Source organism: Andrographis paniculata, unplaced genomic scaffold, assembly GCF_009805555.1.
Source record: "Andrographis paniculata isolate CXL003 unplaced genomic scaffold, ASM980555v1 Contig69END, whole genome shotgun sequence".
Lineage (NCBI taxonomy): Eukaryota > Viridiplantae > Streptophyta > Magnoliopsida > Lamiales > Acanthaceae > Andrographis > Andrographis paniculata.
Genome location: NW_026137605.1, coordinates 6,797,144 through 6,820,192, shown reverse-complemented (window position 1 = coordinate 6,820,192; position 23,049 = coordinate 6,797,144). Strand labels below are relative to the sequence as shown.

Genomic DNA, 23,049 nt, shown 5'->3' with positions numbered 1-23,049 from the left:
CTCACGAACAGAGGATTGAAAGAGCAATCAAAGACTTCTGTTCCAGGAAAATCCCACCAAAATGCACCACAAAAACAGAGTTGTTATAAAGGCAATCAACCCAACCGAGAAGGAGGAACTGTACTTCACACGTAAAGCTTAGGCTGAAAATTTGCAAGAACCCATAGAACCAAACTTTTTAACTCAAATTAATAGGGTGTGCCAGCCCATGCTGTAGTGCAAAGCCTGGGCGACACACAAAGGCCAAGACAGCAAGCTGCCTGCATAAGCCTTTCCCCTAAAAGAATTAATTTAATATCATGTGAGCCGATGGCACACGTATCATATATTAAACTGATAAGAACAGATACTACACTTGATCATAGCCAAAAGGCCGAGAAAGGTATGACTTCTTTTTTGGATGGGCTGAACATCTCCCACTTAATATATATTATGATCCCATTGTCTAGTTAAAATAAAAAATAATGAAAGTGGATTTCGTCATATCTCATAATCGCTAAAATTACTACCAACATTGTATTGAGTCGTTTAGCCGTAGCCTTTGAGCAAACCGAAAATACGTGTTCACACATGACACGAACACTTACAAAATCTTTCAAAATTTGTTCCTCTCAATATATAGACAAACCTCTCTACAAATCATTCAAAATAAATGAGCAAACTTCCTCTCAACAGGAAAGTAATACTTAGCACATGAAGATTAAAGATTTTCTTTCCAAAAAACTTATGAAAAGCCCCACCTAACAATATTACATGGGTTATCTACACTATACAAATCCATTTTCATCCAATCAAAACTCGACAACACAAGATGGCATTCACCAAACCAGACTTAGACACACTCCATACTACTTCTGAGAATATGTGAAAATGTTTTTGGCATAACCAATTTAAAGAGTTGAGACAAACGTTATCTGAATTGGTATTAAGTGTGTGCACTTCGACGCAAGCACCTTTTTTCTTGAGCTTTTTGTCTCAACTTGGTATTAGGTACTTGGTAGACAATTTGTCTCGTATTGGACCTCCTCCAGCTCATTAGAACACATGGAAAAACGATTCACCTCAACACACAACATGCACAGTCCAACAACCACGCAGATCCTCGACAGAGCGAACAAATTTACATGCCAACAATCTCCCCTTTCTCAATTATGTATTCCACATCGAGAGGAATGAGATGTTAGTCGATCCACAGGACCAACAACATACAATCTATAATAATGTTACCTGACTATTGCAGGCCATCAATTCAATCTCCCAAGTAAGCATAGCTATTTGAATAACATGATTCAAAAGTGAGGACACCCCTTCAATTCATACATCATCACACATAGTAATATAAAATAGCAGTAATAGTCATGTACATCACTTACAAAAACATGCAAAGCAGCCATTAGAGAATTTTCGCACGGCACGACTCCTTCAGCTCCTTACCACCGCAAAATAGGTTTGTTTGGTTGTGTTTTAAATCATCAGTCTTTATTATTTACCTATACTACGTTTCTTTTTTTTTCTTCTCTCTGGAGATATCACATTGGTTATTTTTTTTTTATATATTACACTAAAACATTTTATTTATTTAAAATATCACATTAAATTTATTTATATTAAATTAAATAAGCATTTTAATTTGAAATATTACTATTCCAAAAAACCACACTAAAGCAAAACCTAACAAAAGCATACAAGAAATATCGCAATACGTACATGTCATGCCACATGTTACTTACAAAAAAATTGTCACTACTATTACTTACTACAAACCAAAAAAAGTATATTTATTGAAATTATATTTTGATATAAATATATAAGTAAAAAAAATATTAGTAAAAATATATTGGGAAATACGCTATGTAGCAGGAAAAATTTGGAGGCATCCACCAAGTCATCTCTTACGGGGCCAACAACAACAAATTTTGATAGTCAAACATGTATTTCTCTAACGGCAAAATAACAACAATGACTCCATTAAAATATAATGGCAATACATAGATCACCACAACAGAGATTTGAACAATCCGTATCTCAACCAACGCCAAAAATATTGATTACACGGTATCTTTAGGTGGAAAGCATAGCTGGTGGGTGTGGTGCTTGTTCGAGTCCCTTGTTTATTTCATCAAACAACAGTTTACGGTGAATGAAGGTGTAGTTCATGCGGAACTCAAGTTGGAGCTCGAAGATGTACTCTTAGAAGGTCGAGGATCAGGCCCGATGCAAAAAGGTGCAAAGAAAATGTTGCTCATCAACTGCCTCAATAGAAGATGCTCGATGCAAGAAAAGAGCACCGAGCGGTATCCCTACAACAGAAAAACAGTTTGTTAAATATCCTAGGAACTGATAGCAATTCTCTTAATTAGCTTATGAATATCAAAACTGCACCTTTCCCACGCTCCCTTTCAAATTAAATTTACCAATTTCACATTCCTATTGCATCAATCCCACCACTAAACATCTCACGAGCGTGGCCTAATTCAAAGGTGAAGTTGTAGAAATTATCTTTTCATTTTCAAGGATTTCTTTAGCAAGTTTCCTTTTCGAAATTACTAATTCAATTGCTTGCAAAGTCGTTCTGATTTCCATCTCATCCGACAAAATGCCACCCCTAATGGAAGATGTTTCTTTCTTCGACCCCCGTGCCAAGAAATCTTTGTGGAATGGCAGCATTGGGATTATCAAGTCCTCTGAAAACTTAACTTTTTTCTTCTCAACTTCTTTATAGACAAAATTTGCATGTGGTTCCACCGTCTCGGCAAGCCATTTATTTTGATCTTGCAGCACTCACCCAATCAACACTGGGCTTTCACATTCCTTGGTAGCATCAAAGGATGCTCGGCAATATCCTCTCCATATATTCAAATTATTCTAGCGCAAACAAACTTTGATTTGTAAAGTCATAAATTTTCTATGTTGGATGGATGAAATAAATAATGTCTCAATGTGCAACAATTAGTCTAATGACCTCATTTAAAAGTATACAAAAAAAAAAATGCATAGTATAATAATTACTTTGAAAGTAAACAAGAAAATGCATTAAGCTATGGGCCACCAAATTGCTTTGAAATTTCTTTAGCCAGAAAAGACCGAAAAGAAAGACAGGCTAAAAATTAAAGTTTTCTAATTACCTATAGAACCTAACTTCTTAACTCGAATTAATGGGGTGTGCCTGGCCCATGCTGTAGTGCAAAGCCTGGGCGACACACAAAAGCCAAGACAGCAAGCTGCCTACATAGGCCTTTCCCCTAAAAAAATTAATTTAATATCGAGTGAGCCGATGGCCCACGTATCAGATATTAAACTGATAAGAACAGATACTACACTTGATCTTAGCCAAAAGGCCGAGAAAGGTATAATTTCTTTGTTGAATGGGCTGCCCCATTTATAGGAACTCAGCACTTGTGCTATGCCGTATTACAGCCGATGTGGGATATATGAAGCAATGTACATAGTTTCCTATTTTAAATATTGCAACTTGTAGCGGTTATGTTTGCTAGAATTTTATGGGGAGAGTTTTGAACCAAAATATAATAAACGAAAGTTCTGAAGACCTGCCAACCTGGTCCTTGATTGTTTATTCAGTTTCGATATTATGGATGTTGAAATAAAGGACCGCAAGAATAAAAATAAATACATAATTATTGCGACAGAAATTGAATTTATTTTGAATCAAAAGAAACTCTCTATCCGCAAAATAATTATATACTGGCCGTGCCTCCGGTTGACGGTGTATTTCCAAAGAAAAAACTGTACAACAAATAGGTATAGAAAAATTATAATGATGCGTCTGCGAAACGTTTGAGAAAATATAAAATTTAACCACAAGTTCATGCAAGTTTCGATTCGACTCTGCAATCAGTGAATATGGAGGAATCCACTAAAATGACGAGAACTCAGAGCCTCATAATGCGAGATGAAGGATGGATAAATTTGTTGTGTATGTTTAGTGTAACCGGTGATATATATATCCTCTATGTTGTTTACATTTAATATCATTAGGAATGCTCTTACATATTTGTGGCTCTCTCTTGCACGAATTGTCTCACAAGAACGATTATTCAGGCAGCAATGGTTATTACTCAACTTGAACTCATTACCGCCGAGGTTGTGTAGCTCAATCGGTTGAGGATTTCCTTGACACTTGTTGATATGAAATCTCGGTTGTATGTATCAAGGATCTGAAGACAGATTGGACAACCAACCAGCTGTCAGAAAGATTGCAACTCTGCTCATGATGATTGGGTTGCACATTCAGGCTATTTCAAATCAATTTCAAACTACAATCAAACAATTCAGTCCAATAGTTTCCAATGTCTGAATGTACTTTAACTTTTATTTTTGTATTTAAATAATAGTTAGTTAATTAAATTTAAATACTTTTCTTACAAAAATAATATTTAATGGTAATTATATAAAAATTGATTTCTTAATAAAAAAAAAAAGGGTTTATAATCATAAAATATAAAAATATCTTAACACAATTATATTACTTTCATCTTATGAAAGTGAAAAAATTTACTTAAAATATGTAGTTAATTAGATAAAAATTGATATCAATGATGGAGATATTGTTATTTCAAGTACATATATACCACCAATTATATAAACCACAATGAGCGTAATGAATTATATAAACGGAAGTAGATTCATCCTTTAATAGAATATGCTTATATATTTATACCACCAACTATATGTTCATGGATAGTCATATATAGTATATTTACATATAGTCATCTATTAAATATTATTGTTTTATTACACATTGATCATTACTTTGTAAGAATGCTTTAAAAAAAAAAATTAAATAAAATGTGTTTATATATTTTACTATTAATCTCTTATCATGGACACAATAAAAATATATATATACTACATCCGTCCACCGTCAATTTATCCATTTACTTTTTGCATGTTAATCTTTAAATATTAATTATTATATCAAAACGTAACACAAATTAAAGAAAAATGACAAAAATATTTCTATTGTTGTCTTATAATATTTATATAAAAAGTTATACATATATAATGATATTTTTAATGTTAAAAACAATGACGCCAAATACAAATGGATAGATTAGCTGTAGACAGAGGTAGTTTAATATAGCAATTTTGTATTAATAATTGATTGATCCAAAAAAATATTTGTATTTTTTGATATTCTCATTATAATAAATTATTTATATTATATGATTTTAATAATTTATATAAACACGGGTAAACATACTAGTTTCATATTGAAAGAACATCTGTTGTCAATGTTTTTACTATAAAAGAAATTGAAATTGTCTCATGGTTAACAAGTTTGGAATAATTGGGTTCAGCCTAATAGTTTAATTGTAATTAGTCAATTTTAAAGGCAAGTATTTTACATGTGTAGTTAATATGCAATTGTTCTACCTTGAAAAAAAATATCATTTGGTTGCCTCTAAGTTTTAATAAAAAGAAAAAAAAAATTATATATGGTTTGTTTGCTTTGTGAAAAAATATATATACATATTTTTTTAAAAAAATTAATATATTATACATTTATTATTTCTATATTATCTAGACAATTTTCTATAACTAACATAAAGAAATATATGTTAAAGCAAAACACAAAAATAGTATTCCTTCCGTTTCTATCCGACCTGCATCTTATATCACTTTCTTTTTTTAAAAATAATTACACACTTTAATTTTATTTTAAAATTTCTATTTTATAATTTTTTTATTTTTAATTAGACTAATTAGTTATTTTAATGTAATTATTTATATGATAAAGATAATTGTTTTCACTAATACATTCTTAATTATCTATTAATTATACTTATCCTAGATTTTGGTGTCTACGGTAACCCGGACATGCAATGTGGGACAACAGATGAAGTATTTACTTGTATAAAATTGTTCCAATTAAAAATATATATTATGGGTCGTTACCTTTTTATAAAAGAAAATACTTATAGTAAATTATGAAATAATAGTATTTTATTGCTTAGTGGAAATGTAAAAGAAATTTTGATATTTTTGTCTTTTGATTTGATGTGTAAATTAATTGTATATGTAATGGTATATTTGTAATTTAGGTAAAAATAAAATATATATTAGTATATGATTATTTTTACTAAAATAGGAAAATTATACTTTTAAATAGAAAAAACAAAAATGATATATATATATATATATATATATATATATATATATAGATTGAGCTAGGAAGGAAGAAATATTTTACATTAACTTGCTCAATCAATGATTTTAAAGGCAAAAAATACGTTAGCCTATCCCAAGTTGAAAAAGTAGGGTGGGTTGATTTTTGAAAAAAAAAAAAAAAAAAACTCACATATTTTTTCTAAATAATTACTAGATTACATATATTTAATATTTTTATATTATATACATAATTTTTTATATTTTACATTCTTTAAACTATTTTATAAAAAAAAATATACTTGTAGTATTTCAATTATTTTAAATACAAAATTTGTTGTTTGCATATGTAAAAAAAAAAAATAATCATATTTTACTTTTTATAAAAGCAATATATTTGCATATATATATATATATATATAATTGTCTGAAATTGGAAACATAATAAATGCATTTGCTTTTTTAAAATACTTGAAAAAATATGGGTTTGTTTTGTGAAATAGTTGGATATACAAAAAATTCATGTGAGTTATAGGAAATTATATAGAGAATATAAAAATGATAAATATGTGTAGTGTATTAATTTTTTTAGAAAAATGTGTGGAAAAAAATTAGAAAGAACACCCATGGTCACATTAATTGTCTTACGATATATTTTAAATAAATAGTACTTCATCCATCTCATATCTATTTATCAGTTTATTTTTTGTACTAAATTTTAATATTAGTATTATATTTGGTGGTAATATAAATAAACATAAAATAACTAAAATGTCCTCAATGTAAAAATTTACTATATTGGTATATTTATAATATAGTGTAAGTTTTGAAGGTAATTTTAATAATAGGTGGATATTAAGATTACTAAAAAAAAAGAAAATTGATATTTTGTTTGGGGACATATCAAAATAGAAAAATTAATATATAGTCAAATGACGGAAATAATATTAAATTTACTCTCTCCGTCTATTAAAATTACCCCATTTTGGTCCGGATGAAAAATTTAAAAAAATAAATATTTTATTGAAAAAGTGATAAAAGTAAAAAGGTGGTTGGAGGTATTTTTGAAAATTTAGTTAGAAATTAAAGTAAACGAAATAAGATAATGTAATAAAGGTAGTGATATTTATTATAAATAAGTATTGAATAAATGTAGTAATTAAATATTGATTTATTAACTTTATCGAAATTAGTAATAAAATAAATTTATGAACGAACTAAAAAAAAATGAGAATAAATTTGACAGATCGAAAAAATACATATTTAGAGGGCCGATTTAACTACATGGGGGCAAAGGGCCCCTCTCCCATTCCACCTCTTAATTTTTTATTATAATTTATATAATTTTAAAATTATTTATAGTAAAAACTATTAAAAGTTTGATAGATATTTTTCTTATCAGAAATTTTTATTTACTTTTTTATTATAAAAAAATATCTAAATTTTAGTAGATCAAAATTTTCCATATAATCTATATCATATTAAATTCTTTTAGTACGGTACAATATATTATTTGATATTTTCAGTATATATTAAAATAATTCCGGTATCTTAGTATTCGATAAATCGATATATGCAAATATTCAATATATTGATACAAAAATTATTATTTTAAATTTAGTATTTAGATATGAAATGGTATATATCTATACTATGTACCAAAATTTTGGTACCGTATTAATATATAGATTTATCATACATATTTTGTCGGTATATTAAATTTTTGAAAAGAAAAAATAATAATAATTCTTGGTTCATATTTATAGATCAATCATATATAATTTGTAAATTGTGGTAATAATATAAAATATTATAAATAATTTTATATAAGTTTACTATGTGTGCTATTTCGACTAGTATTTCATATATTTAGAGCATTTTTTAATTTATGATATTTTAAATAGAGTATTTTAGTAAATATAATTCTTATACAAATAGTTAAATACCTCTAATTTTTTTTTTAAATAATTCATTTTTAATGATTATAAAAACAAAAATATTAAAATTATTTTACTTAATCAATAAAATATCACTATTTCTTAATCTATATATTTATTTTATATAAAATATCACTATTTTTTAAATTTTTAATTTTTTTTAAATAATAGATAGGTACATTCTATCGGAGATGAAAGACAATATATTTTATATATATTAGAAAAAAAAATTATACTCTTTTTTTTTAATAAAATATATTATTTCTATCTGCTTCCATGGTGTATATTTTTTTTTATTTGTCTAAATTATAAAATCATTATTTAAAATAAATTCTATTTTCTTCACAAATTTTTTATTTTATTGAAAAATTATTTTTATACTATTTTTGACTGTCCATTATAATTAAAATATTATTATTTTTTAAATTTTATATTATAAAAAAATATATATTTTATAGCTAGACCGATGAAAAATCATTTTATTGTATTTTATTTTTTTATTAATTTAAAAAAATAATAATATTTTATTAGTCAATACTATTAGTTAATAAAACTATTTATTATATATAAATTCTACATAAATTTTATGGATAACTAAAATAAACGTTAGCATAATTAAAGCTTACTGAAATAATATATCATAAGAATTAAAATTATTTATTTATTTGTTTATAATATACTTTCTCTGAATACAAATTTTTATAAAAAAAATGATAAAATAAAATATATAATAAAAAATAAAAATTGATATTTTTCATCATTAAAAAGGAAATAATAATATTTGTAAATTATAAAATAATAAAATAATAAAAAAAGGAAGAAATTAAACGTAACTTTGAATAATAAAGGGAGTATTGAATGGGTTACTTAGGGTGTGTTTGTTTAGGGGTTTGGATTTTGAGGTGGAATTTGAATAATAAAATTTTGAATTTGAATAGTTGTATGATGTTTTGAATGTAAAATTAATTTTTAATATAATATAAAAAATAAAAAATAAGTGTTTAATTTAATTTTTTAGAAAAAAAAAATTAGATAAATAGTAAAATTTTGCACAAATCTTACAAACGAAAGCACGCTTAGTTGACCCTTGGATTTAATTTATCCGCGGGGAATCAAATTGGGCATTCAGGTCAAAAGAAACTGCCCCGTCACCATCAGTCCACCCGCACGTAAGCCGTAGGACAAACTTTCCAAATTTCAACTGTTTTTTAATCGTTCATTCTTATAACGACACGTGTCCACTCAGCTGACCAATAACACGATTCTAACCCGTTATAGCCAATAACGCGCTCCCCGGCGCGTGGCTGGAACTCAGATTTCCTCGCAGGTCCAAGTGCACGTCTTAAACGAGAACTCAAGAGCCCCTCCCTCCATTCCCATTCCCATTCCCAACGATCACACATTGCCATCGCCGGCATTTTGCAGTGTTCAAAATTTTGACATTCATCAATCGTCGTATAATTCGCATAAACACGCAATATATATATATTTTCTCGGCGGAATTAGGGTTTTCCCGCATTTTGGTCGTGTTCGATCGGAGGAGTTTTGGGTGAGAATGGCCGCATGGAAGCGATTTAGAGGCGGCGGCGACGGGGCGCCATTGGTAGAGCGCATTTCGTCGTCTCGAACGGTTCGTCTCGGAAATGTTCAGCCGCAGGCGCCAGGTCATAGGACGGTGTTTTGCAATGATCGTGAGGCCAATGCCATCGCGAAATTCAAGGTTTCTCCGTCATACTTCGATCATTACCTGCGTTTTTTTTTTTTTTTTGCGATGATTTGTTTGTTTAGGTACATTTTGATTTGCTTTCACTGTATTGTGTTGTAGATATATATATATATATCTTTGATTAGCTTTGTTGTGTCTTCAATCTGTCCTGTGGCATTCTGGTATCCTTCTATATATTTATGTCGAGGAGTAGATATCTAAATTGGTGGTTTTATTTGACAATTTCTCTACATTATGGAGGTTTCAAACCAATTTTTAGGTTGTCATCAATCGTTACGCAACCATTCTTACTACTTACGTAGATTTAAACTTTGGGGTCTGGATAGATTAAGCTGTGAATCATCATCCTTCTTCAATATTTGCCCACATATAGCATGGAAGTTGGTAAACTCGTTATTGGGGATACTCTAATTGGGTGGTATTTTTTAATATACCTTCTCGATGTACTGTCTGACTATAGGTCCTCTTTATTCGTTTTTTATTGCTAATAGTTTTAATTTCGGAAAAAACAGAGAAATGTTAAAAGAACATCAATGAAAGAATGTGTAGTAGAAAAACTCTGCTATTGCATTGAATATGTCACTGCAAAAACACTTTTACTAATTTATGTAGCGTTTGCAGCTCATATTTATAATGAATATATAGAAGTGATCTGAACATGAAATGGGCTCTCATTAGTCAGAGTTTATGTGCATGGTATCTTATCTTGCGATTGAGAGTATGACTTATGAATGTAGTGATCGGCTTATATGCACTGGTTATGTGGAATTGTCTAAAAAATAAATAAATAAATAAAAGAAAAAGAAAATAAAAGCAAAGAAAAGGGATACCCTGGAATTTGATTTCAAGCATCTTATTTTGTCCAAGTATTTTGTGATAGAGGCGTATTATCTTTCTTCCTGGACAATCAACTGAGATGATTATATATATCTTCCCTACCTTTAACACTTTGAACAAATTGTGAAACCCTCTAATATTTTCCATCTTCGATGCCTGAACAATATGGAATCTCTTGTAAATAAGATAAAGAACTTATCTAGCTGGTGGTGTAATTAGCATTATATACCTTTCAGGGCAATTCTGTGTCCACGACAAAGTATGACGTCTTTACGTTTCTACCCAAGGGGCTATTTGAACAGGTAATTCTTTTGTTGTTGTATTTGTACGATTAAAATTTTTGTTATAAGTTGCTACAAATTCTTTTGATATTATATTATTGCTCGATGAAAACTGTGTTGGAATCTATGTCGAGATTAAACTAATGGCTGGGTTGCAATAAGTATAGAATCCATCAAAATGTTCAAACACAATTTATGTGAAAGTTGGGATCTCTAACTTTCTCTGTCCCCAACTGGAGAAGTTTCTCTGTGTCTTGGGACAGGGTTGTTTAACCATAGATGGTGCAAATGATTGAAAACATTCTCAAGAACCTAGACGGAGTGAGTTTTCATTTAAGTAATAGAGGAATTAGTGGAGGAACTCAAAGAAGATGACCTTAGAGCACGATGGGAGGAATCTTGGAGGAGCTGCTTAAAGAGATCAATATTAAAGGGTTTAGAATTGGCCTCGGAACTGCATGGAGAAGAAATGGCCAATGGGGAAGCTCCGACTAGCATGCGAGGGATCAATGGTCATGCTAAGAACATTTAAAACATTTTAGTGTAACCATTTTAATTTGGGCCTCTGAGTGTGAGTTTACTCTCATTGGAACAAATAATTACCTTACCCTACAAAGAATAATAACTTCTACAACCCAATCAATACCTCGAATTCCATTTACTTGAAAGTATCAAACATGTATTTGGATTTCCTTTCTCTTCAGTAGCCTTTCTTTTTAGCAGCCCTTTTATTCTTGCTTTTGTCTATTATTTTAGCAGCTGAATAGTTATATCAATTAGTGTAATGGAGAAGTTTTTATCTCAAGTCACAAGCATTATTAATGAACAGAGTGTGATATTAACCATTCCTTGGAGTAGTGTGACTGCAATTTTGTCTCAGAATTTTGTATGAGAATGCATTTCTTTGACTTAGTAAGCTGTTCGACAAGGTCCTTCCTTGATTACATCTTGTAGATGACAGTAGTAGGAAATCTAATTTATGTACTTCTGGCTTTGTGTTCTGCTCTTTCAGTTTGTTTGCTTTCTTGTCTCTATGTGGTTTTGCCTGATTTACTCCCGTTTAATTTACATTGACAGTTCAGGCGGGTGGCTAACCTATATTTTCTCATGATCTCGATCTTGTCTTGCACCCCTGTAAGGTATGTTACTATAATACCATTGATCTGCTGAGGCTTGAACCACTATGGCTGTTTATATTAATTCATAAATTGTTTGGTAGAACAAGGTTGCTAAAATGGGGCTATAGGGAATCCTGAATTATTTGCTCTGAATCAAGCAGCAACATGAATAAATTGACCTATAGAACTTTAATCCTACCAGGGAAATAGCCATTAAGATTATGTCTTTAGGGAAATTTATCTGTCTTGAACATTCAGTCGAAACAACTTCAAATTCCATGTATTCTGTTTCTGTAGTGACTGTCTAGTCATAAAGTTTGAAATTTAGGAGAAAATTGACCTCAAACTAAACAGAAAAGTTGTTCTGTATTAGTTTCTTTAAGGATGCTTGGGGGCGACTGAAAATGAATTTTTCTTTGTATGTATGTATGTATGTATGCGCTTATTCTGTGTGTTCTATCTAGTTGACTACGCACGCTTAATCTTTTCGGCTTTCAGAGCATCAGTTTCTTGTTTATTGACTTATTTAAGATCAATCATATATGAACTCTACATTGAAGAAATGTGGGAGTTTAGTAGCTATTTTCTTGCTTTCCTCTTCGATGCTAAATGCCTTGGATTTGATTAAATTCATATTTCATGCAGCCCTGTAAGTCCAATTACAAATGTGCTTCCATTGACATTGGTGCTTCTTGTATCTCTCATAAAAGAAGCATGGGAGGACTGGGTGAGTATTAGCTTATTTCCTGTACAAATGAAACATGCAAACTTAAACATTCTCACCCTTTTTTTCTTTGTATTATTTTATACATGGAAGAAACGTCGTCAAAATGATACATCAATCAATAATTCCATTGTAGAAGTGTTGCAAGATCAGACGTGGGTATATTGTCCTTGGAAGAAACTGCAGGTTGGAGATATAGTCAAAGTAAGTTGGCAAGTTTTATTTTTCTTTTGCCAGATATGCTTCATTCTCTTGTTTAGCGTAGATCAAAAGTCTTGTGATGCATGACATATGTCTATACTGGCTATCTTAGCGAAAGTTGTCAACTATCTCCTAGTTATTATATTATTGGCATGTCTGAAATTACTGGATGTAGTGATTGTAGGTCTATAAAATAATGTACAAAAGTGAGGCAAATGACAATGAACCGGGTAGCTTGAGAGCCAAGCTTGACCTGGCTCTTCAAAAGCTGACACAACTTGTTTATAAAGATTTGTTTATAACAGATAGACGGTTCGAGCTCGAGAATTATTAATTTGTAAATGAGCCGAAGTTTGATTGAGATGGTGTCTTTGTATCATTTTATGTATTGATATAATATATGTTAATCTATGTATCAAAACTTGCAATTATTAGTGAACTTTGAATATTTTACTATAGTAAATTGTGAATATAACTAGATTTATTTAATTTATGTACTAAAAATATATAATATACATTTAAAATTCGATCCGAACTCAAACTTGAGTTCGAGCTTTGAGATCTGAGCTTAAACTTGAAGTCGAGCCTAGCAAGCCAAACTTCAGCCACCATTTTAGCTCGAACCCTATACAAGTTGAACCGAGCCTATACCGATAACATGTTCGAGTCGAGTTTAAACAATCTGTACTTAAGTCGTTTAACGGCTCTAGTCACCCTAGAAGAACCACACACTTATGTTAAATTAGCACTGATCTATAGCAGTTATAAATTACTAGAACAAACAGTTGGGGGCCTTGGGGGTGGAGAGGGATAAGGCAATTTCAAAATATTATGTGCTCAGTCTCTTCTTGCACAAAACCAACCTAGTATCTAGTACATTAAATTTAGAACCTCATATTGTTGTAGTCTGTTGGTGCTAGTTATTACTCCCTTTGTCCATGATGCTTATGCCGCATTGTGTAGGTACAGAGACTAAGAAATAATGACATTTTAATATAAAAGTGAGGTAGATAAAGTAAAGTGGGGTATTATAAGAAAGTTGATTGAAATATTGATAAAATGGTAATGTGAGAAGTAGAAAAAATAGTGACAAATTGGTTATTATTTGTTAAAGTAAAAGTAATAAAGTTGTAGGTGAATAAAGTTGTTTACTATAAATGAATTATGCATATGTTTAGTGGACAACCAAAAAAAGAAACCTAACATAATTATAGCGGACGGAGGGAGTATGAATTAAACTAATGAACATGCATTGGATGCTTTATCAGTCTAGATTGAGTATATGTTTATGATGACTAAGCAGAATTTTGATTGTAAGGATGTAGGTAACCTAACAAAGCCATAATGCTCATGAAACTACTTATGAACCTTTTTATGTGATTTATGCATATGACTACCTTTTCTTGTTTTTTAATATTAAGCCTGAAGTTCTGATAGGTGACTATTTGTTTGGTCTCAGGTGAGGCAGGATGGTTTTTTTCCAGCTGATTTGCTATTCCTTGGCAGCACGAACCTTGACGGTGTCTGCTACATTGAGGTTTTCTCCTATGTCCTACTGCAATATATCCCTTATTATGTACTAGAAAAGAGGTCCATAACCTTTGATACCAATGGATCCAGTGATCTTTTCCCTTATTTAATTATTATTATAAATTTTAAATTCCATTTCTCTTGTTTAATGTATGTTAAGAGATCAAATCTGAATCCTTTTTAGGTTGAGTCCTCCATATCATCGAAATGGCGCCTTTTTCTTTTTTCTTTTTTTCCCTTTTTATCTTTTTTTTTTTTTTTTTTTGTAGACAGCAAATCTTGATGGTGAAACCAACTTGAAGATACGGAAAGCATTAGAAAAGACATGGGAATATATCACCCCCGAGAAACTATATGAATTTAAAGGTTTTGTTTTTTCTTGGCTTGCATTTTATCAATTGTCTAGAGTTTACAATTCATCTACCCCTGCCGAAGTGGCAGCCAGACCAAAGCCTATGGGGGCTAGAATTTAATAATGCTAGCATGGAGGATATCAATGTGTTCTAAAAGAGTAGCATGTGGTGTTACATTAGCCTGCTGAATTGATGATTATCAACTGAAGTTAACAGTTTTTTATAGTAATTTTCTTCATGAAGAAAACCAAAAATTATCATTTACTGCATATCAATCATATTCTTAAAACTTCACAATTAATGTAGGTGAGGTACAGTGTGAGCAACCCAATAATTCACTGTACACCTTCACTGGCAACTTGATTATTAACCAACAAACTTTGCCTCTCAGTCCAAATCAACTTCTCTTGCGGGTATGCTATTAAATCTTCTCTTATGATGGCTGGTGTTATTGTTCGTTATATTATATTAGGTTATGCTCATATTACTTGTTAGATTAACATAGATAAAAATTATGCAATTGTTTTCTATGAATTAAGGTTTTCTTTACATTCTAACAGATGGTTTCTGTAGTTCTCTAAGTTTTTGGTATTACCTTATAATGACTATTATTGAATGTCTTCAGGGATGTAGTCTTAGAAATACCGAGTACATGGTTGGTGCTGTCATTTTTACTGGTCATGAGACAAAGGTATGTCTGATTACTGTGTCTTAATTTCCTTATTTCTCTGAATACTGACATTTCCTGAGAAAGTTGCTCAAACCTCTGTGGGGTCACCTTTTCACCAAGCCATTTTGAAATTTAACAAAGAGTTGTATGTTAGCTAATAGTTTCTCCATATTCCAATTGGCACAATTTCTTGATGTGTTTCTTGCATGTTTATCCTCACACTTCCCTTCATCACAGGGCACATGTAGAGTATTTTACTGGTCCTTGTGGTTTACTTTCAGGTTATGATGAACTCTATGAAAATTCCTTCCAAAAGAAGCACGTTGGAAAAGAAACTTGATAAGCTTATACTAGCGCTATTCACTGTTCTTTTTTCAATGTGTCTTCTGGGTGCCATTGGCAGGTTGGCCTGTCTAATACAATATCACTAGTTTGGAAATAAATAACCTTTATACAGTTATAAAATGATGTCTCTTATAATGATATTTGCAGTGGTGTATTTATAGACCGCAAGTACTACTATTTACGCTTTGACAATTCAGAGAAACAGTCTGATCCTGACAACAGAATCGTGGTGAATAAAGAGATCAGGTTTTTCAAGTTTATGTCCATTGTTTCTGTTGTCAACTTTTAACTTTTCCACTTTTCTTTATCATGGTTGCTAGGTTGCTGTCTTGACTTTGTTTACTCTTCTAACTCTTTACTCGCCAATCATTCCCATCTCTCTCTATGTATCTGTTGAGGTAGATTTTCTCATGGTTGGCTTATTTATGTTACTTATTTTAATTTAACTTTTATAGGCAGTGTAGATCAACAGTTTTTTTCTTTCTGTTTGATTTCAGATGGTTAAATTTATTCAATCCTCTCAATTCATCAACAATGATTTACATATGTACCATGCTGAGAGCAATACCCCAGCATCAGCACGTACTTCTAACTTAAATGAAGAACTAGGTCAGGTAGATATTTTAACTGTTGAACTTTTTCCAATGAGTTCGGAATTGCGTAGGTACATGTGCTTTTGTCTCTTGTCTTTGTTTGTTTCCAAATACTTTACAAGATTGTAGTTAAATGCTTCAATGGACTGTTAGATATATTGTTTGTTATTTCTGGCCTGTTGATAACCTTGTAAGATTTGAATTTCTTGACTGTATATTTTCCCTTGATAGGTGGAATATATTTTCTCTGACAAAACCGGGACTTTGACAAGAAATTTGATGGAATTTTTTAAATGTTCGATTGGTGGAGAAGTCTATGGTTCTGGTGTCAGTGAAATAGAGAAGGAGATTGGAAATGCTCAAAAGGCTGAAGCAAAAGTTGAGGTATTTTTTATTTTATTTATTTTTCATTTGGGATTTATGAAGGTACATGCGGTGTGAATATTTCTTAAGTTGGATGCTTTCCATTTTCAGGCTAAGAAGCAGTCCAATGTACAACTTGAAAAGGGATTCAATTTTAAGGATCCACGACTTATGAAAGGTGCTTGGAGAAATGAACCTAATCCTGATGCTTGCAAAGTAAGGTTATATAATTGTTGAAAACTCAAAGAACTGCACCAAAAAGTAATTTTTAATATTTTTGTTCCTGCATTATCATCTAGTTTTCATCACATGCTTTTATTTTTTCTGCAATGATTGATTTTGTGACCGATCATTTAGCTGCTGCCTTAGCTTGATGAATAATAAAAACTTTGTAAAGTTCACAAAATAACAATCACTTTATTGATTTCCTTGTTTCAGGCATTAGAGGATTCATTTGTCTTGGTTGTTGATCAAACTTTAGATGGTTTAGATTACTTCATTAGATTCATAGTTGTCACTAGTGCGGCATTTACGCAATTATGCTGTTGCTCTGTTTAGCCTTAGTGCGTTGTGGAGTGGCGGAAACTCTCTATTTGTTTTTAAATGTGAGACTATGTATTTACATTAGTGATAATCAATCCACTTATCAGTTAGATTTTTATAAAAAAAAACTTTTGTGGCCATTTGGTTTGAATTGTATAATATAATGTATCAGTTATACAAGAACCTTCTATATATGCTAAGAAGCAAACATTGCTTGAGAAAGAAAGTTATAGCTACTTCTAGCTTTAGAAAAGGAAAAGACATTGTGCGAAGTGATAAAAATACAATTGAAGAAATACATGAAAATGAAAAAGAACTACATCATCTAGGATAATTGTTTGGGTAGTAGTGAAGAGGGTGAAAATGAAGAAGTAGATTATTTATTAGGGTATGAATTTGAATAACATTGACTATCTATTTATCAAATTAGCAGTGATCTAATATATTTTCTTATGTAACTGCCTTTCTTGTATAACTGTCTATGAATATTCAATTATTGATCATATATTTTTTTATATTTATTTATTTTAATGATAATTATTAAATTAATTTATAGATTTTTTGTGTTGCAACGAGCCTATTTTTGTGTTGTTTAATAATCTATGATATCCCTGCATATCATATTGAATTTGTTCAATGCTATGGAAAATCATCTTTCTTATAGGCGTCCTCTCACTATATTACAATGTGGTATAGTAAATGTGTTTGTTATAAGTAAAACCCATATATTTCACCATCGGGTATTGAATGTCATCATTGATTTCGTGGCAGATGAGAATTTTATAACGTACAGTATATTTTGTTTTGTATAGGAATTTTTCAGGTGCCTAGCAATATGTCACACTGTTCTTCCTGAAGGCGATGAATCCCCTGAAAAGATACGATATCAAGCAGCATCTCCCGATGAAGCTGCTTTGGTTTCTGCAGCAAAGAATTTTGGCTTCTTTTTCTACAGGTTTATAATTTTTATAGTTACTTTTTCAGTCCCTTGAATATATTATGCTTAAAGCTTGACTTGTAGTGTCTTAACTGCAGACGGACACCAACAACAATTTATGTTCGTGAGTCACATGTTGAGAAGTTGGGAAGTATTCAGGATGTTCAATATGAAATTTTAAACGTCCTTGAATTTAACAGGCAAACTAACTTTTTTGATTTCTTTCTGATTTAATGTTTTCTCAAATTAAAAATTTTCAACAACTAAAATTTCAGAGTTATTGTTTTGTTGTAGCACGAGGAAGCGCCAGTCTGTAGTCTGCCGCTATCCTGATGGCAGACTTGTACTCTATTCCAAGGTCCCTTTGGTGCATAATGTCTGTTGTATATATGGTATTGTGCAATGAGCAAATTTATAGCTTTTCATAATGGTTTCTACAGGGTGCCGATACAGTGATCTACGAAAGATTGGTGGATACGAACAATGATTTAAAAAATGTAACCCGTGAACACCTCGAGCAATTTGGAGCTACTGGATTGCGTACTCTGTGTCTAGCTTATAGGAATTTGAGCCCTGAAGAATATGATAGTTGGAATGAGAAATTCGTTCAGGCAAAATCTGCACTACGAGACAGAGAGAAGAAATTGGATGAGGTGTGTTGAAAATTTTCCCATCTACATGCTTTTACCCACTGCAATTTTCTTTAAGCCCGAGCCCTTTCTTAATATGTTTCGAAGTTATGTCCAACACCATTCAGTATCATTGTAGTCCAATATTGCTATGTATATTGGAAGAACATTTTGTTAACTAATCAAGTAAAACTGTTTCAGATTGCTGAACATATTGAAAAGGATCTCATTTTGATTGGATGCACTGCTATTGAAGACAAGCTTCAGGAAGGAGTACCGGCAACCATAGAGACCCTTCTCCGAGCAGGAATTAAACTTTGGGTGTTGACCGGAGACAAGATGGAAACGGCGATAAATATTGCTTATGGTAGTTTAGAGGATTTATTATCCTTGCACACCTTGTAACTAGTGCTACAATCTCATCCCTTTTCTCTGGTTTTCGACTTGTGCAGCTTGCAAGTTGATAAATAACAGCATGAAGCAATTTATAATTAGCTCAGAGACAGATTCGATTAGAGAAGTTGAAGAAAAGGCAAGCAGTGTTGCATACAAAGTCTTATCCGACTAACTTCCAGAGTTGAGTTTGCATTCCCTCTGATTTCTGTATCTCATCTTAACATGCTATGTCCTATACTTCAGGGCGATCAAGTCGAGCTTGCACGCCATATGAAAGAGACCGTGAAAAATGAGCTGAAAAGGTGTAGTGAGGAGGCGCATAAACATCTAAACTCAACAGGCCGACAAAAATTGGCCCTTGTTATTGATGGAAAGTGTTTGATGTACGCACTGGATCCTACTCTCCGAGTAATTCTCCTAAATTTAAGCTTGAATTGCAGTTCAGTAGTTTGCTGCCGAGTTTCTCCCCTACAGAAAGCACAGGTAAGTGTTAAATAAACATATCATTTCGTTATTTTCTATTCAACAGCCACCTTAGATTAGTACTATGTTGTCACAGCTTGGCTTATTACCTGTTCATTCTCTTACTTCAATATTTTCCATGCACAATTCCTTTGTCTGCTTCTTTCAGGTCACAAGCCTTGTTAGGAAAGGTGCAAACAGGATTACCCTCAGCATCGGTGACGGCGCTAATGATGTTAGCATGATTCAGGCAGCTCATGTTGGTGTTGGAATAAGTGGGCAGGAAGGCATGCAAGCAGTAATGGCGAGTGATTTCGCCATTGCACAGTTCCGTTTCCTCACAGACTTACTACTCGTACACGGCCGTTGGTCGTATCATAGAATCTGCAAGGTTTGTTCTTCTTTAGTTATATGCATTGAAGCTTCATTTCTGCTCCCACAAGTATAAACTGCTCTGTAATTTTATGCAGGTCATCACATACTTCTTTTACAAGAACTTGACATTCTCCCTCACCCAGTTTTGGTTCACATTCCAAACTGGATATTCCGGCCAAAGATTCTACGACGATTGGTATCAGTCTCTCTATAATGTTTTCTTTTCCGCATTGCCTGTCATCATTCTTGGACTTTTCGACAAGGTATTGAACACGATCAGTTTACTCATCTTATCATCACAATTTGTCACCAGAATTTGCCTAGATATTCTAACCTTTTCGCGTTCCTCTTGCATTTCGCGCAGGATGTTAATGCTACTCTTTCGAAGAAGTATCCCGAGCTGTACAGGGAAGGAATAAGGAACATGTTCTTCAAATGGAGAGTCGTCGCAACATGGGCTCTCTTCTCAATCGCCCAATCGCTCATTTTATATTACTTTGTTGTTGCTTCGAGTACTAAAGCCATTAATTCAGCTGGCAAGATCTTTGGCCTGTGGGACGTCAGCACGATGGCCTTCACATGCCTCGTCGTCACCGTCAACCTGCGCCTCCTAATGGCTTGCAACACAATCACCAAATGGCACCATATAAGCGTCGGAGGAACAATCCTATCATGGTTCATATTCGTCTTCATCTACTCGGGATTCCTTCTACCCAAAGAACAGGCAAGAATTCATCCTCTGTTCACATAATAGTTAACATTCCCAAATGACCTTACATTGCATTGCATTTTCTCTGCAGGAGAACGTCTACTTCGTCATGTTCGACCTGATGAGCACCGTCTATTTCTACTTAACTTTTCTTCTCGTCCCCATTGCTGCTCTCTTTCCAGAATTCGTCTACATGGGGTAAGCATTTTACTTTACTCGTGCCAACTCATCCTTCTTAATTACACGTTGCCAATATTCATTGTATTCACAAAAACTCATCCTTTTCACAGAGTTCAGCGCTGGTTTGCGCCGTATGACTATCAGATCGTCCAGGAAATTCACAGGCACGAGCCGGATAGCACCAGGATCGGGCTGCTTGAAGTCGGGAACAATGAACTAACACCAGGTGAGGCTCGGAGCTATGCTGTAATGCAACTTCCCGGGGAGAAGTCGAAGCACACGGGGTTCGCGTTTGACTCCCCGGGGTACGAATCATTCTTCGCGTCGCAGGCGGGCGTCTACGTGCCGCAGAAAGCATGGGATGTTGCAAAAAGAGCTAGCTCTAAGAACAAATCCAAGACACAAGGAAAGAAAGAAGCCAATTGAATTGAAGTAACATCAAAATACTAACTTGTTTGTTTGTACATCTTTTTGCCCTCTCCCTAAATTACTTCCTTCCCTCAGTATTCTATGTAGAAACCTTCTATCTTTTTTATTATTATTATTATTGTTATGTACATACTGCTTCAGTGACATACAAAGTTTTTTTTTATGAGTTTAAATTGTAATAAATATTCAATTTTTCATAAAAATGTCTTTTTTTTCTTAAAAAATATTATACTCCCTCCGTCCCGCAACAAAGGTGGCATTTATTTTTCACGTAGATTTTTAAATATTAGTATTATATTGGATTATAGTAAAAAAAGACAAAAAATACTCCAAATTGAAAGGGTATTTATTATGTGAAATAGGTAGTACAATTACTAAATTAACCTTATTTACGGATAAAATGGAAAATGAAAACCTTGGGACAGAGGGTGTATTAAAATACTGTTTTAATATAATTTTAAATTAATATTTAATTTCAAATGAATTTCAAACTAAAAATAAATAGCAGCTACTGCTTATAGCCATGGGTCTCTAGTTAATTTTTTGTTTCGGGGATGAATTGAGGCTCCCATTTCTTTTGCTTAAGCTTCGAATTTCATGTTCCTCTCGTTCCGCTCTAAGTCTCATTTACTTTTTTGCGTTATTTTATTTTATATTAAAAATACTTTTATATTTATATAATTTTTTTGTACAAATATTATAATAATAGTATTATAAAACACAAATATAAATGTTTTTGTCATTTTTCTTTATATATGTTATTTAATCATTTTAAGAAAAACAGAATAAAAATAAAAATGACATCCAACATAAATTTTAAATTTTTTTTATTTATTATACTTTATGTACCTTAATAAATTATTATTATTTTTATTTTAGTCCGCTCATAATATAGTATTCATTTTTTTTTTTTTTTAACTGTACTATCTATCAAATATTACAAATATTTTACAACTTACAGTACAAATAAGATTACTTTAATCATTTTTATTTTATTTATACTATGCATAAATATAATATTAATATACCTTAAATTACGTGTAAAAAATAAATAAATACTTATTTAAGGGACGAAGTATTTATAATTTTTATAAAAATGTTGCTTTTTATTCAAATTTAATTGTTTTTTTTTCCTTTTAAAAAGTACTATTAAATTAAAATACTTATTTCTTTATTATATTAAAATTAAATTTATATTTAAAGATATAATTAATATTTATTTATATCAATTATTTAAATTTAAATTTTTATTATTGAAAATCAAATCTAAATTAAAAAAAAAAAAAAAACCATTATATTTGTGCCACTAAATTCGATATAAAAAATAAATCTTTTAAATTTAAATATATATTAATATTTTACTGTTTACAAGTTTATTTTGTATTTTATTTTATTTGTTTTGCTTTTAGTTTTAATTGTACTATTTTTTGCAAAATACGAAATGTGTTTGTCTATTGGCATGGGAGTTAGATTTTAGATTTTGAATATGAAAATATTGAATTAAAGTAATTATTTGATATAATATAAATAAATATTAATATACTATTTTAAATATAAATTATTTTTAATATAATATGATAAAAAA

General features: G+C 31.3%; 1 protein-coding gene and 2 non-coding genes across 4 annotated transcripts; 1 reads left to right on the top strand and 2 right to left on the bottom strand.

The window, feature by feature from the left end:
- Positions 1–191: 191 nt before the first annotated feature.
- LOC127264245 (U2 spliceosomal RNA) lies at positions 192–386 on the bottom strand. Its single transcript, XR_007841643.1, has one exon. It is a non-coding gene; the product is annotated as a U2 spliceosomal RNA (small nuclear RNA).
- Positions 387–3,155: 2,769 nt separating this feature from the next.
- Positions 3,156–3,351, bottom strand: LOC127264254 (U2 spliceosomal RNA). Its single transcript, XR_007841652.1, has one exon. It is a non-coding gene; the product is annotated as a U2 spliceosomal RNA (small nuclear RNA).
- A 6,105-nt stretch (positions 3,352–9,456) lies between these two features.
- Positions 9,457–21,603, top strand: LOC127263447 (phospholipid-transporting ATPase 3-like). Of its 2 annotated transcripts, XM_051292466.1 has the most exons (27): positions 9,457–9,783; positions 10,863–10,928; positions 11,985–12,046; positions 12,671–12,752; positions 12,843–12,953; positions 14,410–14,487; positions 14,750–14,846; positions 15,140–15,246; positions 15,459–15,524; positions 15,785–15,906; positions 15,996–16,077; positions 16,169–16,246; positions 16,346–16,462; positions 16,673–16,825; positions 16,916–17,020; positions 18,160–18,302; positions 18,383–18,484; positions 18,579–18,642; positions 18,725–18,937; positions 19,115–19,280; positions 19,366–19,445; positions 19,553–19,792; positions 19,941–20,162; positions 20,242–20,409; positions 20,511–20,870; positions 20,947–21,053; positions 21,146–21,603. In XM_051292466.1, the coding sequence occupies exons 1-27, from the start codon at positions 9,619–9,621 to the stop codon at positions 21,459–21,461; spliced, it is 3,672 nt and encodes a 1,223-aa protein (XP_051148423.1). In that variant the 5' UTR covers positions 9,457–9,618; the 3' UTR covers positions 21,462–21,603. The 2 variants fall into 2 exon arrangements, with proteins under 2 accessions (XP_051148423.1, XP_051148424.1); XM_051292467.1 differs by lacking the exon at positions 10,863–10,928.
- Positions 21,604–23,049: the final 1,446 nt, after the last annotated feature.